The 17,399-nt window shown below is 34.3% G+C and overlaps 2 protein-coding genes and 1 pseudogene across 2 annotated transcripts in view; 1 reads left to right on the top strand and 2 right to left on the bottom strand.

The window, feature by feature from the left end:
• LOC112012170 (rRNA biogenesis protein RRP5) overlaps positions 1-3,046 on the top strand; it is a 32,065-nt gene extending 29,019 nt beyond the window's left edge. The window contains exons 24-30 of the mRNA XM_065776194.1: positions 59-444; positions 548-724; positions 1,519-1,615; positions 1,709-1,864; positions 1,941-2,171; positions 2,259-2,342; positions 2,431-3,046. Coding sequence (XP_065632266.1) covers positions 59-444; positions 548-724; positions 1,519-1,615; positions 1,709-1,864; positions 1,941-2,171; positions 2,259-2,342; positions 2,431-2,538 — 1,239 coding nt within the window. The 3' untranslated portion in view covers positions 2,539-3,046. The remainder of the gene's footprint in view (positions 1-58; positions 445-547; positions 725-1,518; positions 1,616-1,708; positions 1,865-1,940; positions 2,172-2,258; positions 2,343-2,430) is intronic.
• Positions 3,047-6,953: 3,907 nt separating this feature from the next.
• Positions 6,954-8,921, bottom strand: LOC112022927 (strigolactone esterase D14-like). Its single transcript, XM_065776189.1, has 2 exons — positions 8,533-8,921; positions 6,954-7,509 (listed from the first exon to the last, which is right to left on the bottom strand). The coding sequence occupies exons 1-2, from the start codon at positions 8,919-8,921 to the stop codon at positions 7,074-7,076; spliced, it is 825 nt and encodes a 274-aa protein (XP_065632261.1). The 3' UTR covers positions 6,954-7,073.
• Positions 8,922-9,226: 305 nt separating this feature from the next.
• On the bottom strand, positions 9,227-14,309 carry LOC136068708 (bifunctional TH2 protein, mitochondrial-like; annotated as a pseudogene).
• Between the last annotated feature and the right edge of the window lie 3,090 nt (positions 14,310-17,399).

Raw genomic sequence — 17,399 nt, 5'->3', positions numbered from 1 at the left:
TTACTTGGTCGGTGATGTCCTTGCACATTGATCTTCTATATTTTGACCTCTTTATCAGGTGGATGAACAAAGACACAGAATATCTCTTGGAATGAAAAATGCTTATATTGAGGACAATGATGATATTGAACTACCTTCAAAACAAGAGTCTGATGAAGCCACAAGAGAAAATGGTTCTATTGATGACACCAGGTTGGTAACGTTTCCAGGTAGCAGTTTGATTGGGCTCCAAAATATGGATATTGAAGGTGAAAATGGTGACTGCCTGGTTCTTGCACAAGTAGAATCAAGGGCTTCTATTCCTCCACTTGAGGTCAGTCTTGATGACATAGATCAACCTGATATGGATAATTTAGTCAGTTCAAATCAAGCGCAAATTGATGAGGCAGACACCATAAATGAAAAGAACAAGAGACGCCCCAAGAAAAAAGCGAAGGAGGAGAGGTTATTTCAATTCTTACACTAATCCAGTTCCTGGTCCTTTGTTTTCAAAGGGCTAGTTCTTTATTTTCAAGTTTTAACTCATTTTAACTTCAAAACTGATCAGGGAGCAAGAAATTAGGGCTGCTGAGGAAAGACTACTAGAGAACGATATACCAAGAACTGCTGATGAATTTGAGAAACTGGTTAGAAGCTCTCCTAATAGCAGTTTTGTTTGGATAAAGTACATGGCCTTCATGCTCTCTATGGCCGATGTCGAGAAAGCCCGTTCTATTGCTGAAAGGTATTATTTGAGCTATTTTGCTTGTTGCCCTTTGGTTTTCGGACATAGGTGCTGGACTCATGCAATTACTTATCTGAAACTGACTATCTCCCTGATAGGGGGTGCCTCCACCAAGAGGGTAAAGTTGGACCTACCCTCTTTTAGTGTTATCTCATGTAGTTGGTCCTGCTGGGTTCAATTGAATTGCCCTGTGTGATGAAAAGGAAGCATGTGAACCTTTTGGTTCATGAGTTCTGTATCAACTATTCACATTAGTGACAGAAACTTATGTGGTAAAGTTTTTCATGTTAGCCAAAAAACAGGTTGCCTTTTGTGGGTACTGCTTCCTAAACAGTTTTATAAATATTCAAGATTGACTAGCAAAATGACCACTAGCCTTTTGATTTTCCAGAAGTGTTCTCCAAAGATCACTAGATTAAATGATCCGTCCTCCCCCCGTTAGAATTGGGTGGTGAGTGGGGTCTTTACCAATAGAAAAAAATGGTAAAGACCTTCTAGCTCCATCCATTACTAGAATGTTAAAGAACAGGCAAATAGAGTAGGCAGTTTAGTTATTTGGTTTCATGCTTTTGATAGGAGCAGCTTTTTTCTTCCTTTTGTGTCTTTCCCTTGCCCCCTCTTTTTTTCCCTCACTCCCTGGGGAAAGGATTGGTGAGACTATAGTTGAATAAACAAGATACATGTAATTGACAATAGTAGCTTTTTCTGGAAATGTGTGGTAGAGTATTATTGTATTTTCCTTATATGTGCTCTACATGTACCTCAACTCTAATTTTGCTCTTTGCTTTTTGAAGGGCTTTGCAGATAATTAACATTCGAGAAGAGAATGAGAAGCTCAATATTTGGGTGGCTTATTTTAATTTGGAAAATGAATATGGAAATCCTCCAGAGGTACAAGAATGATGACAACCTTTTTATTTCTTCTTGCTTTCATTCTCACTAAGTTGCATATGGAGTTACTGTTGTTATTTTTGTTCTCTTCAGGAGGCTGTTAGGAAAGTATTCCAAAGAGCTTTGCAGTATAACGATCCCAAAAAGGTCCATCTAGCACTCCTGGGAATGTATGAGAGGACTGAGCAACATAAATTAACTGATGAGCTTCTTGACAAAATGGTCAAGAAGTACAAGCATTCCTGCAAGGTACATTTAGTGTTTCCTACAATAATTTTCTTTCCTTTATTTAAATATTTAAATTTTATATTTTATGAAATTTCAGGTTTGGTTAAGACGGGTGCAAAGGATCTTGAAGCAAACACAGGATGCGATCCAGCCTGTTGTGAATCGTGCTTTATTAAGCCTTCCCCGGCATAAGCATATCAAGTTCATCTCACAGACAGCTATCCTTGAATTCAAATGCGGGGTTCCTGACAGAGGACGGTCCATGTTTGAAGGAATTTTGCGGGAATACCCAAAGAGAACAGACTTGTGGAGCATCTATCTTGATCAAGTAAATTTTCCTTCTCAACATATATCATTTTATTTTCTTTTATTGTTGGGATGTGTCTAACATACATTCTTGTGCTAAACTTGGCAGGAGATTCGGCTTGGAGATGCGGATGTGATACGTGCACTCTTTGAGAGGGCAATCAGTTTGAGCCTCCCGACTAAAAAGATGAAAGTATGTACAATCTATATAATCTATACAAATCTTTTGGCCTTGCCTCTTTTATTGTTTTACATGGGTGTTTCATTGTTTGGATTTGCAGTTCTTTTTCAAGAAGTATCTTGAGTATGAGAAGTCTCATGGGGATGAAGAAAGGATTGAATCTGTAAAAAGAAAGGCAATGGAATACGTTGAGAGTACATTGGCTTGATTTTTATGAGCTTCTCAATTCTGATGAGTTTCAATTTTCAACTTTTTAAGCATACTGGAGTTTTGATCTCGAAAGGGGGCTGGTTAGTGCTTGTAGAGATTTGATTAGAAGACAATGCGATTGCTACAGTTCCCTTATCCAAGAGGGAAATTGTTGTGCCGACTGGCTGTCCCTGTAGGCTTGGCCTATTTTTGATATTCCTCAACAAGGCTGATGACAGGGCTTACGAAATGCTTGCATTGGGGTTACTCGGCTCTTTTTGGTACGTTTGGAGTTGGTGGTAACTTGGGACAAGCCCACCAATTAAACTAGAAAAAAAATGAGGAAAAACGAATTTGTTGTTTACCATGTACAGTCCAAAGATATTAATAGATTTATTGGTCTCATCACACGCTATACGCATGTGCAGAGGCATTTTCATGAAATTAATATTTTCCTCTCTCGGTCTGATATTGTGAGAGTCCTCTTGATTTGTAATTCAATAAATAAATAGATTCGTTCTATTCAATTTGTTTAGCTATATAACCAGTTTATTATCAACAATTTTTACAAGAATAGTAAGAAAAAATATCTTAAGATGATCGGGAACACTCGATAATAGAAGTGTTATAAATTCCATACAAATTACTTTTCAATACGATTTCTTTCAAAGAAGACCATTGCTTGGTGAAACATAGGCCATACTTACATTCCACACTGGACCATAACTACATGGTTTTTATCTCCCTATTTCATTTTTATTTTTTTATTAATAGAGAGAGTGAGTGATTTTCTAGCTTTTGACTTGCGTGTGGAAGTCTGAGTTCTACACTCTATTCTCGCAAAGAAAACCAACCGTTAGTTATACATTAAATAAAGAGAAATTTTTTTACTATGTTTTTATTATTTATTTATTTATTTATTTATTTTAACAAAAGTGATGTGATACCAATAAAAAAAATCATTTGTTAGAGTTACCAATCATATTCATTACCAAATCATTTATTAGATGGGTAGCTTGTTTTAGCTCCTTCATTTTTAAGACATTATTTTTTTATCTATTAACTAATGGGGGCTTAATTAATAATCTTATAAGTAAAGATACATCCTTTATTGGTTAATACTTTGGGGCCTTAGGCAATTGTCTCATGTGCCTATATAGTAGAGTCACCTTGGAATAATGTAGAGGAAGAATTGGAAGAATGCAGGGGAAGAAAACTTTTTTTTTTTAAGAGATATTTTTAACCTATGACATATGAAGAGAAGAAAACTGAAAAGACAATAAATTAAAATTGGTTGCGTGCCCATAGGGCTGCCTTGGCTACTACATGCCTTGGCTTTAGTTGCGTGCCCATAGGCTGCCTTGACCTTGGCAGCATGCCCATGGGGGCTGCCTTGGCCTTTGCTGCATTCCTTGGCCTTGGTTGTGTGCCCATGAGGATAGTCCAACCTTCATTATTTGTATATATTAAGAGAATTTGGAAAGTTAATTATTGTATTTTTTACTGTTAAAAATACTCCTAATTTAATTAATTTATTCTTATTCCTTAAAGAGAGAAATAAGGATAAAATGGTAAATCAATTAAAATTTTCCCACTACCCTCACACTTCCCACTTCCTAGCTCCACTACCCCACGTTTCTAACCAAAAATAAGAAAGGCTGGCTACCCACCTACAATTCCTAACAAAAAAAAAAAAAAAAAAACTCACATCACATAAAATTATTTCACCTCAAACGCTTAACACTCATCACACCCCTAAGTCTTTTTTGAGATTGAAAAATATATTAATCCCTATGCAAATTATTGTGTAGATATTAATATTTATTTTTCCATATTAAGATGATTTAGAAAGTTAATTACTTATTGGTTATGTGATGACTAAATTCAGAAAGTTAACCCCTAATCTTTACAAAACATTTCTGTAGACAAATAAATAACTTAGGGTATATAAGTAATTTAAATTTAATAATTTAATGAAGAAAAAAAAAAAAAAAACCTACACCCAGTTAATGTTTCTTGCTAACGTCCCTTGCCCTTAAAAATAGGCCACACAACTGTAAAATTCAAAACACACTATTATCCATATTGCCAACCCACGGTTAAAAAAAAAAAAAAAAAAAAAAAAAAAACCTACAGCTTGCTTGTCTATCCACTATTTCCTACTTCTATCCAAATTCAATAACTACATCTTATATCTCTCCCATTGCCCTTCCTACTCGCAGTTCTGCTTCTTCCATCATCTTTAAAAAAAAATTAAAAAAAAAAAAAAAATCCTGTCCTTGGAGCGTCTTCTAATAATTGTTCATACACCTGAGTTTATTCTCCCAAAATGGTATGCAATATTTATTGTCGTAAAGTCTCAATTCATTGTTGTACAACAACAAAAGAACTATAATAATTTTTCAACAACGAGAATTATTATTTTGCTTCTCCGGTATTAGAATTGGTCCTGCCCTTCATCGTAAGTTGATTTGCAACTTCAATTAGTTCATTATATACTACTTTTTCAATTGAATTATATTGTGTATTGTACTTTTCTAACTACATATATTATGAATCGATAACTCTATGACCTTATGAATGAGAAATTATGACACTAAACCAAAAAAAAAATAGTTCTATCATACGTGTGAAGTGCGTGTGAAAAGACTAGTTTATATTTAATATTATCAAAATGAGAAAATTTGTTAAGAAACAGAGTGATGTGTTAATGCGTGGTGTAATAGGAGTTTTGCAAAATTAAATGCAATATATATTACATATTTTTTGCTTATAAGTAATAAGGGTACGTTTGGTACACTGAATGAGGATTACAATAGGAATTATAATATTTATTAATAGTAATAAAGTGTGTTGTAATATAATAACTAAACATATTCATTAGTTTGGTCGTGAGTTATAACATTAGAATGAAACTTTACATTTTTTAGGAAATATCTTACTCATACAATTATATCTCCTTAAAAATTATTTTAAAAAAAAATTTAAGAGAGATATGTGTTATTTTTATGATTTTTATTTTTATTTTTATAATTGTTAGATGTAGGCAAAAACGCAAAACTGACCCTCTAACTTTCACCGTTTTTCATTTCAGTCCTCTATCTTTCAATTTTGTCAATTCAGTTCTCTAACTTTCAATTTTTGTCAATTTAAAGTTCTGTTATATCTCAGTTAGTGCTGCCGTTATATATGCTTGAAACCATGCCGTTTTACTCTTTTTTTTTTAATTCGGAATTAAAAGAAAACCCAGGACCCAGAAAAGAACCAGAACCCAGAACCCAGAAACCCAGAAGAACCAGAATGCAGAACCCACAACTCAGCCAAAAAAAAAAAAAAAACCATAACTCACAGCAACAATCCCCATCGGAACCCCATCAGGACCACCACGCACGACCTTGTAACAACCCACGCCGATCTCCACCGCTGCACGAACCCATCGGAACCCATAACCACCGATCCCAAAACCCATTAAACCCGAAACCCATCAACAAACCCATCAACCACCGTGAGAGACCCATCAGCAAGCATGCTCATTCAACCACAACTCAGCCAAAAAAAAAAAAAACCATAACTCAGCCATAACTCAGCAAACCCATCGCCGTGAGAGAACAGAACATCGCCGCAGAGACCCATCGCCGTGAGAGAGACCCACACCACGCCACCAGGCCTCCACGCCACGCCGCCACCAGACCCACGCTAGACCCACGACCCACGCCAGAAAAAACCATCACCGTGAGAGAGATATGTGAGAGAGATCATGAAGGGAATCGAGCCGTAGAGGCCGAAAGGCATTTTCAGCGAATTCAATGCGCAAAAACGAAGTCAGATTGTATTGCTAAAGAAGATGGAAGCTATGACAAGAAAAAGAAGCAAGAAGAAAAAGGAGAACAAAATTCATTAGGCATTTTCTATAGTGCAAATCTTCTTTAGAGTTCGTATCTATGTCCTCAATGTTGTTTTTTTTTTTTTTTTTTTTTTTTTTTTTTCAGACTTTTCTTATTTTCTTTTAATTTCAGATTAAAAAAAAAACAAAAAAAAAAAACAAAACAGTCATATTTAACGGCAGTATTGTAACGGAGCCTTAAATTGACAAAAATTGAAAGTTAAAGGACTGAATTGACAAAACTGAAAGTTAGAGGACTGAAATGAAAAACAGTGAAAGTTAGAGGGTCAGTTTTACATTTTAGCCTTAGATGTATATGGAAAGTTTGTTTATTTGGAAATATATTAAATTTTGAAATTATTGCACTTATTAAGGAATAACTAATATAACCTTTTAAAGAGGAATAATTATTTTTCATTTTGAAGAATAGCTATTTATAATGAATGATTATTCCTTGTAATAAAAACATAATCAAACTAAAAAATAACTAAACCATTGAAATAACTATTACATTACAATGCTTATTACAGTCTACTAAACATGCCCTAACTGCTTGTGATACAACATCGGCATAATTTCTTTTTAACCTTAGAAAAGTCTGAAACCGACATCCCCACTTTCACTCTCTAAATTCAACTTGAAATCCAACTTCTTCATTTGTGCAAAACCGTTTATCCTTTTAGAAATAGAACGCTCTTCAACACTTTCAGAAGCAAATGGTAAGCTGTAAGTTGAGGCAAATGGCCTTTTGTTTCTAATATCTTTACCCTGGCACTGCCACCAAGCCTTCTTTCCATGTAAAACGCAACGAATTTCGGAACAATAAAATCTTTTTTGGATTGGATTATGGTGCAAGGCACTGAAACTTTTGGCAGAACCCATCTTAAGTCGCTTAGAAACACAGTCTTAGCCACGCTAAGTGCAGTCTTTGGTTTCATTCTCCCCAAACTGGATCGAAATTGAGCTATGGCAGTTGTGCTGTTCACACCTACAGCTACTGGAGCAAAGTTTTGAACCCAACTTGGAAAGTTTTGATCTATTTGTGTAAAGATTTTGTCGAGTTGTGAGCGCTCAAAGCCTCCAATATATCCTTCAGCATTGAGGTACCTACACAACTGTCCAAAATTAAAAATAGAGAAAAGAAAGAGAGAAAACATCCTTATTGACAAGGAAAAAGACGATATGGAATAAAGGGCATGGTTGGCATGCAGGGTGGAAACAAATTAAATGTGTTTTTTTTTTTTAAGAAATAATTACAATATACTACTAATTCCACCACTAATAATCAATATAATTTGGAACATAAAGCAAAAAATTTATGTAGAACTTTTTATACGTAAATATTAATTAAAAAAATTATTTAATTGATGATTAATTTAACACATTTGCAACATTTTTTTCAACATTCTAGGATTTCAATTACGATCATTAACATGCCACTTTGTAAGCTTATAATAAATTTGTGATATCCTTAGCATCAATAATAAATAAATAAAAAAGTACTCAATCATTAAAAAATATATATATTTTATAAAATTTTGAGCCTTTGCGAATGTGGAGGGGCCTTTTTCCCAAGGGAATTTCATTTTTTTTGGTGGTGGGGCCTTAGGCCAGCCCTACCCGCAGCTCAAACTTCTCCCTAAATCCCTCAAACACTTTGTGCATAAGAAGATATCAATTCAGTTATAAGGTTTTTGACAAAAAATTTAGTTTTAAGTGCAATTTTTAAGGTTTTTTTTTTTTTTTTTTTTTTTTTTCTTGGTTAAGTAGACTTGTACTTTGCAAGACTTATTTATATTTTAAGTAGACCAAGCAAAAAAAAAAAGTTATACCAGAACAGAAATTATAGTTTTGAAAATTTTAAATAAAATTTTGAATTTATATTAATTGTTTCAATAACTAGGGAAGGAGAAAAATGCGGATAAATATTATAGTATCAAAGAAAAATCAATATGAATCTATTGAGAGACCAAAGAATGCCGTTGAATTTCGTAAAATCACAAGAAGAGAAAAAAATACGGATAAATATTGTAGTATCAAAGAAAAATAAATATGAATCTATTGTGTGCGAGAGAGAGAGAGAGAGAGAGAGAGAGAGAGAGAGAGAGAGAGAGAGAGAGAACCAGCCACCTTGGAGAGCCACTTAGTAAGATAAGGTGTTCAAAGGGGTCTGGTCTCTTAGTTGCGGCGATGCATCCAATCATGGCTGACATGGAGTGACCCAAATAAATAGTCTTATTCACATTGAGTTGATCGAGAAGGCACAGCAAGTCTTGGACGTAACCATTGAAATTGGAGTACTTCTTGGGATTGTAAAGGTCAGGATTTACATTTGGAGAGAAAACTAGGTCGAAAACCACAACCTTGAAGTAGCATGCAAGGTAAGGGATCAGATAGTGCCATAGAGTCTGGTCTGCACCAAACCCATGAGCCAGAACTAGGGCTTGAGTGCCATTTCCATAAACATTGACGTTTAGTGCTTCAACAATGTGTCCTCCATAATCACACAGCGTATCCATGTTGGGCTAACTTACTAAGTACTTAGAAGGCTGGCAAAGATANGTAGTAGAAGAAAGTTGAGACCTCCAAATTTACAACATGCTTTAAGTCTATTTCAGCCCACCACCCAAGTGTCCCTGAAGGAACGAGTCCCATTGATAACTCCAAACTCAATTACATAAATAATACCTGTAACTTATACTAGCAAACATTCAAGCCAGTTTGTGCATGTATATGCAATTAATAGGCTGTAGAGGAGCTTCAAAAATATATAATTTACTTGCAACAATTTTCATAAATAAAGCATCTATTGACAAAAAACTCCTTAGACAAACAAATTGATAGATCTCTGCCTCGAATTTAAGTTGCCACTGAAATCTTTATCGTGATGAACACATTTGAAACTTCAAATTCACATATCAAATGACAAACATTGAAGAAAAACTGAAGCTGAATACAGGAGATCAATCAAAAGAATAGACTGTATCTGACTCTAACTAACATTTTTTTGACTCTAGTAAAATTTCTATATATTTCTGGGTGGCAGACCCTAAGAAAAAAAGAATGAGGGCTGACCCGTGGCCCTTAGTTAAAATAGCCACCATTTGTACTCTATATATCCTACTGTGTAATGTATTTTCACTTGAGAGTTTTTCTAACGAGAAGACACGAGAGAAAGAGAGAGGTACTCATGACCCCAAAATGAATGCATGTATCTCTGCCCAACTAGAGACTGTATAGAGAATACCAGAAAGCCCTTTCCAATTACGGAGCCATCTTCAACAAGTTCTCTCTGCTTCTTCACTAAACCAGAGAACAACGGGACAAAAGAAACACCAAAGTGATCTCCCAGTTTCCTTAGGCTTGAACTTGAACCAATACAATGCCTACATCTGCTTGAAGCAGACAAAGCAAGTCACCCACTGCGCCTCCAATGTAGACAGTCAACTGCTTGCCTTTGCTGTTGCAGTTGTTTAGAATTTCATTGAAGCCTTGAAGCTTTTCCATGGGAGACTCCACCTTCTTATCAATGCCACCCGTAGTGACAGATTCTTCATAAGTAAGCTCATTCGAATGCACTTTTAACTCATCTAAGTCCCCTGCTTAGTAAAATAGAAAGAAACTTAAATCATCTATGCCAACATTAAAGAAGACAAGGAAAAAGATGGTACATTCATTCACATCACCTCTAATATTGTTACACGCATACTCATAAAAAAGGTAAAAAGACACTTCATTCAACATGAAACCCCATCAGTATAAGTATTATGGTGTCAAATTATTCTAATTTACAAGGAAGTGGGTATCACCACCCAACCTCTAGTCCAGGTGGTACCTCCATTTCTCTCCAAGGGGAAGAGTCTGGGTTGTGTCCCTCTGGGTGTGTGTCCTGTTTTTATTGTAGCAAAAAAAGTACAAAGAAAAAAAGAGTGGCTATCAAGTTCAAGAATGTAATTCCACCATAAGACAGTGGACCACACTTTAGAATTTGCGGATTTACTGCATGGATCTGCATTCCAAAGCCATCCACAAACTAGAAAGAAAGCAGCAAAGCCGTGCATTTAGATTAATGAAAGCAACTGAGACTTCCAATTATTCTCTAACTAGAAAATTGGAGTTCTGAAGCATGCCAATCTAATCTAGTACTGAGTAATGATTCAAGAACCATCTTTCAAATCAAGCTTGAAGCATCTCCATCTCCTTATCAACCAGATGATGGTGTAAACAAACTTGTAGAAAATCAATATTGCCAAGGGTATGAATGTGTGGGTAGCAACAACTAATGAATCAATTACTTATTTAAGTTCAGCCCTCAATCAGAAAGCTTCACAAGGTCTGAGATAACATTTTGACTAGATCGTAACCAAACTGAACTTCATCCCTACCTAGTTTCCCTCAGATAGCCCTCATTTTTCTGTATTTTAGTTAATTGACCACTGTCTATGCTTCGCTTCAAACCAGGTCAGGGCTTCATATATCTGCATTCCTTCTATCATTTTTTAACTTTAATATCCAGGAAATATTTTGTGCTTTACAGTTGATCAATTGGTGATTAATCACAAACACATTATCTATCAAATATCATATTCCTCTTCTTTTATCTATCAAATATCACACTCTTCTTCGACTCAGCACATGTTTGTCAATCAGCAAAAAGTGCTCAAGCACAAAACCACTACCATCATCATCACCATTCCTTCTCTAAACCTCAATGTTGATAAATCTAGATTTTATCATTTTGATACCTAAATATATATATTTCTTGTTATCAATGTTGAGTATGTTAAACAGCACATTATTGATAGAAGCAACATAGGCTGATGACAACCTCATATACAAATGAATCTAGAAGAGTGAATCAAGAAGATTAGTAAATATTCTCTTTTTGACATTTGTTTGAAATATTTTTCTTAACTTACATAGAGATTTCTATACATAATGATAATTATACAGAAACACCACTCCCCCCGTATGTGTGTGTGTGTGTGTGTATGAAAATTATACCTGATGAAAAAGCTGACCTAATGAGATCACCACACCAGCAGTATGAAAGCACATGAACATCAGTGTTCAGGTATCATTTTTCACAATCTTTTGAAAGAAACTTCTACAACCATCTTGAAGAATGAGACGCTGGCCAGCCCGTTTCATATCCTCTAGATTTAAACCCTTGAGTACTCCTGACTCAATCACCCGTGTATTTGCTCTTTCTCAAACTCTGCAACTTGTTCAAGGGCTTTATGCAGACCTTCATAATCAAAACTTTCCGCTGGAACAACACAAGTGTAGTCAGTATAAGAAAATTCTCATCTGACTAACTTCTAAACTTTGCAGGATATTAAACTCAAAGTACAAGCATAAATTTATTATTCTTTGATAAGTATAAAAAGAGAGGCAATCCAGTCAGTTAGCAAACCTCTTTCGCTATCCATCATGCTATCTACGCATTGTTCAAACTCTTCAGTATACTGGGCGGAAAGAGCACCCCATGAGTTCCTCAAGTCGGCTGATGACATCCGAGCAAGTTGGGTTTCAGATACATCTGAGTCGGCCTTTGGTGCTGTTATAATTGCCATCTCTGCTAATATAGCAGAGGAATCAAACGCAGTGCATGTTAAGTCGAAGTCACAAAATATGGTAAGATGATGCTCTGCAGGGTCATGCACGCGAGCCAAAGGGACCACAGTTTTCTGAGAAATTGGTAGAGTACTGAAAAAATCAACTTCAAGTTTCATAGCTTGATGGTAAAGCTTTTCTATGACCTCAAGCTCTTCACCTGTTAAAGAAATGCTTAGTTTATCCAGCATTTCTTCGATTTGCAAAGCTGATGCCTGAATTCAGAAAGAAGATTATTGAGTACTAACGACACATATTTCCCCTACAACTTCAACACATTTTCTTCTAACACACAAAGGTTTGAACAAAAGTGTATAGTAAACGCAACTGAAAATATGACGGACCTCAAAATTTTGAGAAGAATAGCTGTCAATCCATTTTTTGTACAGGTGATTGCTATCAACTGGTTTTAGAAGAGCCTGGATCTCACTACTAATATAGGCATAGAGCTCATGCAAGGTCCCAAAGCAGCAAGAGTATAAGCAGCACATTTTTGTCCTCTCACAAAGGAGTTGCAATTTTAACAGATTCAGGAACTTTTCTCCTTCGATTCTCCCTGAGGCCGCTGCCAGTAAGAAATCAGTGTATTTGACTGTTGCACTGATGGGAATGCTCTCATCTGGGAGTTCAAAACCCCATTCCTGTATGATAATCCTGTAAGTATTATATTGATGATAAAAGCCAACAAGAGTACAAGGGAGGGACAGGGTCTCAGATTCTTAGGGTGCCTATAGAGACTGGCTAATCAACATAGAATTAATCTTACAAGAAACAAGACGACGTACCCAGTACACAAATATCCCACTTTAGCAGGCCTGGGAGATGCAATGATGGGTAAACTCACCCCCCATATAAATATATATTTTTTGGGACACTGATTCCTGGGAAACTAATCTCACAGACATAAGACAAATTTTCTCTCACCAATACCATTACCATATTCAGAAAATAAAGGACAATGATTAGTTTTATGTTGATTGATTAGCTAAAACAATCAATATAGCAGAGATCAATGCCAAAGTTACACTTCCATCCATTGATTAGTTTTTTTTTTTTTTAGTGATAAGTAAAAGATCGATTTTATTTATAATATGAAAATTACTCGAGTAAAAGATCAATCCGAAACTTTACATGATCAACAAATAGAAAAAGAAAAGAAAAAGAATGAAACTTGTCTAATCAATGCAATAAACCATTGATTTAATTCTTAAAAAAACGTACTTAGATGTCAAAACTCAAGATAATTCTTATTATTATTTATTAATCTGAACATGAATACAATGATGATAACAATAATTCAGTCACATCCATGATTTCAGTAACAATGATCAAAACTAATATTAATTATTTTTTTAATACAAAACGTTGCTTATCTTTCACGCAATCAGTAACATCCAAGAACCAAATATATAAATAATTAAGAAAGATCAATTTGATATAATTCACTAAAGATTAAACATCAAGAAAGACACAAGAAAAATTGAAATCTCCGAACGCTTTTCTAATCATCCAAAAAAGAAAAAAAAAATTAATTGTGTAATAATTATTTTTCTCAGGAGACAAACAGGACCTAATGAAAAAGTAAAGTAAAGAACTTTGCTTAGCTTACTTGTACAAGAGTAGGATGCGCTTTAAGCTTCTCGAGCACGCGTTTCCTCAAGCTCCGTATTGCTCTCTTGTCTTCATCATCGTCTGCACAATTCTCCGCCATTTCATATCTACCAAAACAAAACAAACAAACAAACAAAAAACAATTCACAAACCCTCAGATTTCCAGATTCAAGAAAAACCGCTTATATTACATACAGAGCGAGAGAGCGAGAGAAACGTTTCGGTTTTGTACTCACGCTTGAGCGTAGGCTCTAAGGAAATGGACGTCCTGAGAGATGCAATGGCGAAACGTTTCGGGGAGCAAGTGGCCGGAGGCCAAAGAAACGAAGAACGGCGAGTAGAGAACCGCAGCGGTGTCGTTTCGGACCTTGATCCAGAACCGCTTTCCCAATCCTCCTTCGTCAACCACCGCCACGACCGGTCCCACTCCCACTCCCACTCCGACTCCGACTCCTCCTACCATCGACGACGACGTCGTATCGGCGATCGCAGCGATGGCTTCGCTGCGATCTCCCAGAGATTCAAGAAAAGAAAGAGAAAATGGACTTGTTAACTATAACTGGGCTCTCACACTCGCACACTTTTTTAGAGAGAAAAAAAAATTAAAAACAACTGCAACAGAAACTGAAACAGAAAGAGACTAATGAGTTTGGTGAATTGGATTGTTATTCACGTTGTTTTTTTTCTTTTTTTTTTTTCTTTTTATGTGCTTTTTATACCGGTCCTGCAGTCCATTTTTGCGGGAAATATGTATTTTTAATATATACGGAAAGAGAGAGAGAAAGAGCCGGCGGTCAACACAACTAAAATGTGTATTGAGTAATGACCACCAATGACTGGACTCTCTTTGGAATAGAGTAAGGACATGGTTAACAGTTTTGTGATTCCACCTACACTTCTAAGTATTTTTAAGTGTAGTGTAACAAGTACTACAAGTTTTACTATTTTTAAACTAGTATTAATAGCAGCTTCCATAAAATAGGGTAAGTCGTGAATATAGGTAGCAACAACCAAAAAAAAAAAACACCTAAAAAATAACTCACATCAGATTACTCATTTGTTCCTATTTTCGAATTTAGCAATAGTGCTCCCTATATTTGGGGTTGCATTGTTCATTTCCCAAGTTAGTATGTTGTTGTTCTTGTGTTTTAGTAACTGTGATGAAAGTAGGTACTTTAAAAAGTTAGAATTAATTAAAAAATGATTAAAAATAAATATTCAAATGAAATAAGATTCAAGTTAAGAAATTTGATATGGTTGAATGGGAAAAGTAAGTTTTTATCTTAAAATAAGAAGACACATATTTTGGTAAGTTGATACTAATTGCTCATATAACTCAAGTAGTTAGCACATTATAGATGAATATAAATCATCTGTACCACTTATTGTGTTCTATTTTATGTTCCACTAATCATAATTTGTCATATATTTATTTAACTTTCATTATAAAATAGTCAAAGTTTAAAATGAAAATAAAAATAAAATAAACATATGACAAGTTATAATTAGTAGAATATAAAGTAAAACAAAAAAATGGTATAAAAGATTTGTATCTCATTATAATGTTTACAAAATTCAAAATAATAATTGTTTTGTTAAGAATTTTATAACTTAATTAATTGACAGCTCAATTATTTGACATCATTATATTTTCTAAGTAAACATCAAAGCTCAAATCTCTCAGTAACGGTGGAATTACTCTCCCAAAAAAGTGCAAGGGCATTGAGGGCCAGGGCTAAATTCGGTATTATACAAAAAGGGTGAGGGTATTTATGTATGTAAAACATGCATGGTACATGATAAGGATGTTAGAGGCCACGTAGGATGACTGGGCGTGACTGCTGGCTTGGATAAAGTGCGTACGCGAGGGGTGCGCTTTGTCAACGCGCCTTACGTGGCCACCACGATTGATTCATATTTGATTCATTTCTCGGTGCTTTTCCAAGTCATACAACTCAACTCCCAACAAAAAAAGTGTGTTCTGCTTATTTCAACCATGAATTTGTACTTCCTACAAAAATACTTCTATTAAAAAAAAATTGCTCACCCTCAAAAATAAAAAATAAAAAATAAATTCTATTAAAAAAATTATAGTAAATATACCACCAGGAATTTTTTTATATATATATATATATATGAAAACTTAAAATAAATATGTTTCCCTTTTATAGGTTTCCGTTGTTCCATTGTAATATACTTTGCAACAATATATGTTAAAATCATTTTGTCTTTTAGTGTTTAGTTGCGTCCATAAAAATATTTTAATAATCATTTTCTCAATGTTTGACTTGACATATTTCCTTCTTTTATATTTTTGGATGTTGTATATCCACGAACAAAACCCATTCCAGATCCTCTAACATCCAAAAAGATCAAAACTTCTATCAATAATAATAATAATAATAATCCATTGAGCTTTTTCAATCTCTATCAGCTATATATTCAAAATTTCATGAAAAAAAAAATAGATTAATATGATTTTAAAATTTTAAATGTGAAATTATCCTAAAAAGATCTTCATCCGGCAAACTATATGCCATATACAAAATACTTCAAAAAAGAGAAGTTGGAGGAATAAAACAGAACTGAATATCTAAACTACAAACACAATAGAGTAAAAGGAAAATGTGATTTGTATCTTTCAAAAGATAATAGAAGACGCAGGGATAAACCCACAACATCGCTATCTAAACTGCAGACAACCTTCTATTAATTACAAATCACATTTAACCAAAAAGAAAATCACAAACCAACTTTTGTGTTGGGTTGAACCTTTGGATCACTTTTTATCCACCTATTAGAGAGATTGTAATTGCTATACAAAAATAATTAATAATTTTATTATTATTATTTGATGTCAAAGATGATGGCTATCCACGGGCGAGAGCTTTGGGGACCCGCATCCAACCTAAGCAATTTTACACATATTCAACTACTTTAATGCCCCACTCGGTAACAAGTTAGCATTATCAATAGCTCTTTTTAAAATAATAATAATAATAATAGAAATTACCTTCATGTTTTTAGTTTGAGAAAAATATGTAATTTTTTTTTCATGAGTAAATTTAGCCTAGGAACACAGGGACTGAGGGTTTAAGATTAGTAGCCTTAACTTCAATAGATGTAGTAGTTCTTTATCAATTGAGATATCCTATGAGATTAATAATATTTAATTTTGAGTTTTCATATACATAAATAATAGTATAAATCAAACTTTTTTGGGTCAGGAAAAGGTTAGAGAATAGTTAAAAGTCTTAAATGATCAAAGTATATATTGAGTGTTTCAGAACATTGAAGTCTAGACTCTAGAGTTCCTTAAGATAAAGGTTTAGGATACTGAATAAAATAATGAAACAACTTCACAACCTTTTCTTCGTGCTGTAGTTTTGAGTTTCCAAAGTTTGTGTTTGGTTCTAAATTAAAAAGTTAGCTTATTTTACTATTTATTTTATTTTTGCTATTATTTATGAGTCCTACTACACTTTGGTACTATTTATAGGTCCCATTATACTATTTCAGCTAACTTTTATATATTTTTTTTTACAATACTTTCAGTAAAAAGATTTCAATTACCAAAATAAGCGAATCTCAAATAGACCCAAATCTAATTTTCTTTTTCTTAAGATATTCGTAATCTAATTTATCCCAACTATCTGAAACTTATCCAAATTTCTCTCAACAATAGACCAATGTACTGTGCCACCAGTTAAATCGCAAAAACCTTGTTTTGGAGCAAAATATGGAATGGTTTCGAGTTATGTACTGTTTAT

This window comes from Quercus suber, unplaced genomic scaffold (assembly GCF_002906115.3).
Source record: "Quercus suber isolate HL8 unplaced genomic scaffold, Cork oak 2.0 scaffold_130, whole genome shotgun sequence".
In the NCBI taxonomy this organism is placed as follows: Eukaryota; Viridiplantae; Streptophyta; class Magnoliopsida; order Fagales; family Fagaceae; genus Quercus; species Quercus suber.
Note: the sequence above shows the minus strand (reverse complement) of the source record. Positions and strands in the feature narration are given on the sequence as shown.